Source organism: Miscanthus floridulus, chromosome 19, assembly GCF_019320115.1.
Source record: "Miscanthus floridulus cultivar M001 chromosome 19, ASM1932011v1, whole genome shotgun sequence".
NCBI classification, from domain to species: Eukaryota; Viridiplantae; Streptophyta; class Magnoliopsida; order Poales; family Poaceae; genus Miscanthus; species Miscanthus floridulus.
The window spans coordinates 33513756-33523245 of record NC_089598.1 but is presented as its reverse complement, the minus strand read 5'-3'; the positions used below and the strand labels follow the sequence as shown (position 1 = coordinate 33523245).

Here is a 9490-nt window from a genome sequence, read left to right as displayed (position 1 = left end):
AGGCATTTTATGGAAACTACATGCATAAATATATCTACCTATGAGTCCTACTAGTATAGGTCGAGTAACTGCTATGCTCAGGGTATCGGTAGCATGAGTAACCTTACCGTTACTCATAATAGGTGATAATTATGATCACTCATGATAAAGTGGTGGAGAGGAAAAATGGTGACCGAGCAGAGATGTGGTTTGGGTACTTGTGGGTGTAAGAGGTTGTGTCCTGTGGCCAACAGGGCATAGCTTGGTTACACTTTTTCTCTGTCTGTGTCGGTTAAGGACCGGCCGTTGCATAAGTCTCGAGGCAAGTCACAGATTTATTATCCCGAGCACATACTTGCGTACGGGCGTAGAGAAGACTTGTTGCTCTTCTATCATGGGTTCCGGCTCTTTCCGGACTAACTGATTGGAGACGGGGATGGTGGAGGTCCTTGCACCGCACTAAGTCCGGGACTTAGGAGCGGGGGCTTGGAGTCCAAGTTTGGACGGGGACCTGAACTCCATGACAGGAGGGTGATGGGTTGGTCCTGCTTGTGCCTGGGGTACAAGCGGGGCATGTGTTTTTGGGGTACCCAGCTGGGGGCATTGATTCGTGAATCGCCGGCAATCCGGTACGGCTTGTTCTGGGTCTAGCACCGTAGTAAGAACTAAAAGATGAAAGGTGATGAAATGGAACTAATTGCTCAACTCTTGCTTGAAAGTATAACATGTGCTTACATAGAATGGCTAGATAATCAATTAATCATGGCTACTAATAATAACATAAATAAGGACTCACTATTAGCTTTCTGCAAAAAGGAAACCAGCAAACCATAAAGCTTTGCATATCCCTTGGAGTCAGGAAATAATTCCCACTAGTCGGATAAGTCTTGCGAGTATATTATGTACTCAGGGTTTATTTACCCCTGTTGCAGGTAATGCTTGAGGTGTATCGTTGTGTGAAGGATTCTTCTGGTGGGCACAGACGGATCCTTATTCATTGTCGATAGATGTTATTTTTAATTCTGTTGTTTAATATTCCGCACTCTGACTTTGGAAATGTAATAATGTAATTTTTAAGAACTCTAGATGTATGTAATGGATTAAGTATTGTAACTCGTTCTCATTATTGGATCCTTAGGAAAAAATATGGATCTTTCGGGTTCTCCCTTGGGGTGTGCCCGATGGATACCGCCCACTGTAGCTTGCTTTCGGGGTGCTTAGTGTCTGGTGGAAGACGAGCGCCTCCATAAGCGTGTTATTTCAGACGGTTCTACCACACTATGTGCAACACCCGATCTACTTTTGAAATATACCAATGCAATAGTTGCAACATATAAAAGAAGATAGATAAAACACTTGAAACATGCATCTGAAACACTTGCAAAAACATATGGAAAAAACACTTGAAAACCATTACAAACATATGCAACATCCAGATGAAACACTTGCAACAGACATATGAAACACCTGAAACACTTGAAACATACATTTATATGCAACGTCTAGATCTACTTGCAACATACGCCTGATACAGATGAAACATTTGTAATATACACTTGAAACATACGAGCATAGCCATTGCAACATGCATATGCAACATCCCGATCTACTTTTGTAACACCGATACGAAACACTTACAACATACCACTAAAATATCTGAAACATATGTTTGCAACATGCGCTGTCAGCGCAACATCTACTTGCTGCTTGGGAATGGAGGCTCATCGACGTGTGGAGTTCACTGGTGTAGAGCTCGTCGCTTCAGTAGAAAAGGCCGCGACAGGTATGGTGGAGAAGGCCACGATGGATATGGCGTGAGTTGTCACCGCTCCGATGGAGAAGGCCGTTGTGCGCTGGAGAACGCCACAATGGATGGGAGGCACGGCGGAGATGGAGGAAGACGGGCGGCCACGACGGGCTACAGGCATTATGGAGATTGAGGAAGGCAGGCGGTCGCGCTCGGGCACGGTGGAGATGTTTGGGAGAGTAATAGCTACCAAATGATGCTAAGAGTTCACTGGTCTAAAACTTGGCTGAAACTGACTGAAAACACTGTTCCGGCTGAATTGTTGTGAGAGAAAATACTATTCCGGTTGAAAAAAGAAGCCGAACAAGCCGAATATGGGGTAAGCCGAACAGGGCCTCGAGTGTTACATCGGGTGTTCGGATATTAATGATAAAACTAATTACTGAAGCCGTGACTAATTCATGACACGAATATATTAAGCCTAATTAATCCATTATTAGCATGCATTTACTGTAGCACCATGTTGTCAGATCATGGACTAATTAGGCTTAATAGATTCATCTCGTAAATTAATCTCAATCTGTGTAATTAGTTTTGTAATTAGTCTATATTTAATACTCTAAATTAGTATTAAACATCCGATATGATTGGGACTAAATTGGAGCGGAAACCAAACACCGGATATGACCGTTACTTGCTGAAGAACGGCACCGGATGCTCCCGGCGACCTTTTTCCGGTCATCGAATCCGTTCATATCTCCGGCGCCCCCACGGGTGAATTAACAAGATGTCTTTGGAATCGGTGGCCACTCCTGGGGTCCGTCCTTGGCGGTAACGTGGAAAACGGGAGCCAGCCAGCATCTGTTCGATCCGTTCTTCAGCAAATCAGCAATGGTGTTACACCGAGTCATCACTGGATTAGTTCCCCATGAAATATTCGCTAATCGTTATCAAGTGTGTACGCTCAAAGCTTCAGCTTCTAATCTTGTAGAGCATTCCAACTTCTGGCATACGGTGCCAGTGTCATGCATGATGCATGTGGAGGTGATGAGAACAAACGTACAGTGAGTGAAAACACTTGCTAGCGTGCTTTGGTGTATCCCATAGCTGTCTTGCGTGTTCTCGAAAAAACCTATAAGCGAGTGCTTAGAATGACAGGTTTGTTATGGAATAGTTTCAGTTTTTTTAGGGAAGATGGAATAGTTTCAGTTGGTCCAAGCAAAAGCAAAAGTGCAGAACCCTTGTGAAAAATCCAACACTAGAATCCTCAGCAGGAAACAAAGAAATACAATTACGCAGAGCAGCAGAGTATTGGTATTTTGCCTCTCATTCCTCATGTCCATAAGTTCCCTTTCTGAGGACAAGTCATTGAGGTGACTGGTGGGTAGAGGTGAAAATGGTACGAATATTTCCCAACCGTATTTGAGACCGAATTCGTTTGGATGGGTTTAGATATGTCCGTATCCGAGTCCGGATATTCAACATCCTATATCGTATTTGTATCCGAATACTCAAATTGCTTATTTATGATGTCGATATCCAATCGTATCCTATCCGGCGTGGTTGACTATATCCGTATTCGATTCCGAATCTGGACAGAAATATGAAAACAAATGTAATACGAGTGATATCCGATCCGTTTTCATCCCTACCGGTGAGCAATCTAGAAGGGGATGATGCTTGTGTAAATTTTCAACTTGGAATATATGTTAAACACCTGCGAACGGGGTCTCTTTCGTGGTGCTTGAGTGATTCTTAAGTTTGCACGCGCAACTCTAATTTGAAACGTTAATCTTTTGAAAAGAGTAGGATTGAAGAGGAAGAATACTGCTCTTTTTGACCAAGCATTCTCTTCCTCCTAACTTCCCTTGCGCTGGTTCCTTACCTTTTCTGCATTCCAATGCTCAACAAGCTACAATGTCCCTTGCACTCTGGGGATAGCTAGGAAAGTGGCTATACTCCAGAAATTTTCAACCGGCCCATACACATGCTTGCACCAAGTCAGATATATAGGCTAGCTCCATCTATCGTCGATGAACATGTGGTTTTGGATTATTGAACAAGGATTGTGTAGCATGGAACCACGGCAAACTACCCATCTCTGAATCTAGTTACTACATAGCCCTAAATTATGTACTAGTATGATCGAAGAGCTTTTGCAGGCTGAAGGTAACATGCGTTCAACAAGACCTTCCAGTTGTATTGAGATGGAATGGAAGGCATAAAAAATACCAAAAGATGCATCTTCTTCCACAACAATATTGAGGACCCGAACCCGGCCATGCATGCGGCGCCTACATGGTCCCTAGCCATTGCTTTATGTGCATGTTTTCTTTTCTTTTTTTTCTCTACTACGAGAGTGTAGAAGCACTACTCGAAACAGAGACAAACATTTGTAATGACTAGACAAATTCAAATTCAGTACTAGCCAACGATAGTTACATGATACTCCATTACACTTACACCCTCAACTGGTCCTGCCGGCACAGAGAAAACAACCGGACAAGCAACCAGGAGACACTCGACACTAATGAATAATCTTAATACAACAATAACACTACTCCATGGTTGATGACTAAATGGAAAAGCTTGAGCTTAAACCCTCCTCTCGTCCGACGAAGTCCTTAAACCCTACTCGTAGTCGCTACGGCCGATGTCTAATATTCCATCGGATCCGAAGCGGCTACGGTTAATTAATTAAATCCATTGACAAAAATTACAGCGCGCGTGATTGAGCATGTGCTTGTTGTTGTGCCGTTGATCACGAGAGGATGGAGTCCCAGTCGATCTCCCAGGACGGGTACTTGTTGAGGTGCAGGGAGGCGGACTCGTCCCACGGCGCCTCCGTGAAGTCCAGGCTCGCCATCTCGGGATGCTGCTGCTGCTGCGGGAACGGCGGGAGGGAGGAAGGAGGCGAGCCGGCGGAGTGTACCGACTCGTCGCCCTCCGTCGTGGTCGTGGACGCCGAGGCCTTGGGCGAGTCCGGGGGAGCAGCGGCGGTGGTGCTGGCGGCGGCGGCCTTGGAGGACGCGGGCTTGGCGGTGGTGAGGCTCTGGCAGATGGCGGTGAGCTTGGCGTCGACGGAGGCGTCCAGCGGGCCCGCGAGGTGCGCGCCGCCCCGGCGGAGTGACGGGAAGTTGAGGCGCGCCGCGTCGCCGCGGAGGCGGAAGGCCGCCTTGTCGTAGGCGAGCGCCGCGTCGTCGGCGGAGTCGAAGGTGCCGAGCCACAGCCGCGTCCGGTTCCTGGGCAGGCGTATCTCCGCCACCCACTTGCCCCAGTGCCGCTGCCGAACGCCGCGGAACAGCTTCGACTCCGGCGGCGCCCCGGCGTGCTTCATGGGCTGCGCCCGCGGGCCGAGGAACGCCGCCGCCAGCAAGCCCCTCTGCTGCTGCTGATGCTGCGCCAAGAGCTGCGCCTGGATCTGGTGGATTTGCGCCGGGCCCAGGTGGTTCAGCGCCGCCAGCCCCGACGCGGCGTCCGCCGACGACGTCGGGTACGACGCCGCCGGAGAGGCGTACGACGAGGAGGACTGCGGCAGAGGCGGGAGCTGCGAGAAGGAGGTGGCGGTGGGAGCAGGAGGTGGTGGCGGGAGCGCGGTGTAAGAGGATGTGGCGGGGAGGAAGTACGAATCTTGAGGCAGAGCAGAGCAGTAGGGGTAGGAATAGGAATAGGAGAAGGGAGAGGTGGCGGTGGAGGTGGAGGAGGTGGGTGAAGCAGCACTCCGGATAAAAGGTTCGAGTGCTTTCATGAGCTCCTGGTCCGAGGACGACGACGAGGAGCTCAGCTGGTTTGTGTACAAATCTATGTCTGCCATTGGGAAAATGGGAAAAAAAGACTTGCAGACTAAAAATGGGTGGAGACTAAAAATGGGTGGATGGAAAATGTTGAATCTTTTTTTTGTTTGTTTGCAAAAACTGAACTGAATGAAGATGAAACTAACCGAAAACGAAGAAGAAATTGGGAAAAAAATAAGGCCTGTTTCTTCAATAAAAGCGAAGAACAGGAGGATGGTTGGTCAATGGTTTGGTTGGTGCAGCCTGAAAGGGGGCTTAAAAACGACCCTTTCTATAGCTTAGCTAAAAGGAAGAACCAAAACAAAAGAAGCTAAAAGAAACCAGAAAGTTCTACAAGAACAGACAGACTAATCCAGGAGAGAAAAAAGGTTCTCCGGATCTCTGTTCTCCCTACTTGCAAGGAAAGAGGAAGACGAACCGTTGGAAATAAAAGCTCCGATCTTTCCCGGTCACACTTCCTTGCTCGATCAAACAGCAGCAGCAAGAAAGGCTCCCAAAAAAGGTCCTCCTTTTTTCCTAGCTTGCTTCTACGAGAAGGGTTCAGAGAACAAACCTGTTGCCACCGTGCACGCGGTGGCTCGTCGTCGTCGTCGTTGCCGTGGTGGTGGTGGTGGATCGCTCAGCCTCACCGGGAAGTGGAGTGGGTTCTGGGTCGGGTTGCTGGAGGGGATGGCCGGAGGGGGGAGGGATGGGAAGGCTTGTGCGTGTGGGAGTGGTGGGGGCGGAAGAGTCTCTCTTGGGGATTGCAGGCCACTGGCGCTGGTGTTTATATAGCCGGCCAGCCGGGGCTGCAACTGCAAGTGGCGGGCGGGCATGGCGGAGCCTGGACGAAACTTCGCGCGGTACGGTGAATCAATGCTGTTGTCCCTGGCGCGTGGGCCTGGATGGTTCGTCTGTGCTGGACTGCCGAAGCATGACTTCCGACCGAATTTTTTTTAAGAGCTTTTTTTTTGAAAATTTTTCTCAAACATACTTTTAGAGGAATGATTTTAAAATCTGGACCCTTAGTTCGACGCTATCGTCGCTGACGTCGAAGTTACACTGCTCGGTGCTATTATTGTTGACGTCGAGTTTTTGGACTCGACGTTGACGTGGCAATGACCGACAGATCGGCGGCGTAGATCTTAGCGTCGAATTCAGCGCTGTGGTTACTGACGCAAGGTGATGACTCAGCTCGACTCCGATCCATCGGCCGGTGGGCGCGCGAGAGTACAGACGTGTCAGTCGCGCTTGCACCTAGTACCTGGCAACATGCATGGCCTTGCTTCTAGTGCTAGCTAGATCGGGCTAGACCGCCACGCTGGCTGGCTCGGCCTCGGCAAGGCCACGTGCGCGGGCAGCCGTGCCTGCTCAGTTGTCGACGTGCCGTTGTCGTTGCCGGTGCACTGCACTGCCGGGTCGGCGCACACGCCAGGCACGGTGTATGTGTAACGCAACACGACGATGCATCTATATGTCAGGATCTTCACGTCGATCCATCGTCCCTAGCTTAATTAGCTAGCAGAGGGGAGCTGCATGATGCATGCGCCTGCGCTCTGTGCGTGCTAGCTAGCTACGAACGAGCTAGCTAGCTAGACCAGGCCGCCGGCCGTCCGTCCGACGCGTCGTCGCGATCGCCTTTAGGCAGCTAGCTTGTTACAGTGAACGCGACCGCCCGGGGTGCTGCGTCGATCGACTGTGCATGCATGCGCGTCCACGTGAGGCTCACGCGGCGTCCAGGTTGGCCCTGTAGTCCCGGTGGAGCGGAACACGACAGCGACACGTCGACGGTACATGGAAAACGGACGCTTGCCGGCCGGCTGCTTCTCGATGGGCGGGATCACCAAATTACTAGCCTTGTTCGTCGTCGCACCAAAAGAAATCACTCAAAACAAGTCGGTACAAATAGCTAGTGACTAGCGACAAGTACAACTTCAACACAAATTAAAACGGATCGGACCTTACTAAAATAAAATAAGAGTCCATAAAAAACTGAAGCGTCCACTAGAGCTTGTAAATCGTACTAAAAAAAGCAAATGAAGCGACACATACATGCACTAGGATAACACAAGACTTTAAAGACCACAAAAACATGGGGCTATGTTTAGCCGATGATTTTTGCGGCTAATAAGTCGGCTGATGCTGTTTTGTTGTGAGGGAAAAATATTATACCATGGCTAATAAGTGGACTGATAAGTTCAAATGAGGCTAGTACCCTCTAAAAGGACAGCCTAGTACCCGTTAAAAGAACGTGTAAAAAATAGCTCAAGAAACTCAAATTTACAATATTTCACCATAGAAAAAATGCTGGGGAAATCAGATCATGCCGCAGAACAAATCAAAATAAGATGTTGAAATCGTGGAATCGAAGAACAACCAACCGCTTTCACTGATAACACATGAGCATTCTAACACTCATGTATTTCCGTTATGATAAATGGGGAATCCCCTCGGTTCGAAGAAAAGATAACACGTGAACAACCAAGATTCAAAGAAAACTAACAAATCTGACTGAACATAGTCTCACTGGCCCTTTATCAATACTAGATTAGACATCGTTGATGTAGGAACAAGATATGTTGACTATCTTATTGCTTTCACTCGGGAAACTGATACTGGTAAGCTAAGCCATCATATCATGCATATATACGATGATAGCATTTGATTAATCGTCGTAATTGAACTCAGAGTGGTGCACGCTCGTTCTGACGGAAAGCAGCGCGCGTTTCAGAGATGAGGATAGGACACATCTCCCGGCCCCCTGAACTTGCGGGGCGGTTTGACTTGCTGAGAAGAGCTAGGTAGCGTTGTTGACTTTTACCGGACGAGACGAGAGGCGCCCTGGTCGGCGTCGAAACTAGTAGGGGTACGATGCATGATGCATGGTCGGGGCAACGTATTTTTATTTTTTTAATAAAGAGAAAAGGTAGACCTGGCAGCGCCGCATTGTAGATTATAACAAAGTGTGCGCCGACCCAGCAGTGCAGTGCACCGGCAACGAGAACGGCACGTCGACACCTGAGCAGGCACGGCTGCCCCGCGCACGTGGCCTTGCCAAGGCCGAGCCAGCCAGCGCGGCGGTCTAGCTCGATCTAGCTAGCACTAGCAGCAAGGCCATGCATGTTGCTAGGTACTAGCTGCAAGCGCGATTGACACGTCTGTACTCTCGCGCTCTCGCGCGCCCACCGGCCGGTGGATCGGAGTCGAGCTGAGTCATCACCTTGGCGCCAGTAACCACGGCGCCGAGCTGCATGCTAAATTATCACCACGTCAGCGTCGAGCTCAAGAGCTCAGCGCCAGCAACGATGGCGCCGAGTAGTGTAACCTCGGTGCTAGCAACGATGGCGCCGAGCTAAGGGTCTAGATTTTGAAATCTTTCCTCCAGGAGCGTATTTATGAAATTTTTTCAAAAAAAGAGCTAAAAAATAAAAAATTCATGACTTCCGAGCAGTGAAATTACGGCGGCGATGTGCTGCTGCGGTTGGGAGTTGGTTCATTCCCAGGTACGGTGAGTAAATTTGCAGCAGCAACGAAATTTCGATGGAAGTATCTTTAAAAAGCATATATTTTAATGGAAGTGTCTTTAAAAAGCATATATTTTAAGGGAGTACAGTTGGTTCATACTCTAGATATATTAAGTAAATTTGCAGAGAGAACACTAACAAAAAAAACTAAGGTGGAGCAAAGAAACTTTGGTGGAGTACAGTTGGTTCATACCCCGGATATGGTGAGTAAATTTGCAGAGAAAACATTGACATAGAAACGTCGGTGGAGTACAGTTGGTTCATACCCCAGATATGGTGAGTAAGTTTGCATAGTACCGTTGGTTCATACCCTGGATATGGTGAGTAAGTTTGCAAAGTACCGTTGGTTCATACCTCAGATATGGTGAGTAAATTTGCAGAGACAACACTAGCAAAGAAACGTCGGTGGAGTACAGTTGGTTCATACCCCGGATATGGTGAGTAAGTTTGCAGAGTAAAGTTTGTTC

General features: G+C 48.5%; 1 protein-coding gene across 1 annotated transcript; it reads right to left on the bottom strand.

The window, feature by feature from the left end:
• Positions 1-4101: 4101 nt before the first annotated feature.
• On the bottom strand, positions 4102-6240 carry LOC136527564 (ethylene-responsive transcription factor RAP2-13-like). The gene has a single exon (XM_066520341.1). It carries the CDS (start codon positions 5538-5540, stop codon positions 4488-4490), a length of 1053 nt encoding a protein of 350 aa, XP_066376438.1. The 5' UTR covers positions 5541-6240; the 3' UTR covers positions 4102-4487.
• Between the last annotated feature and the right edge of the window lie 3250 nt (positions 6241-9490).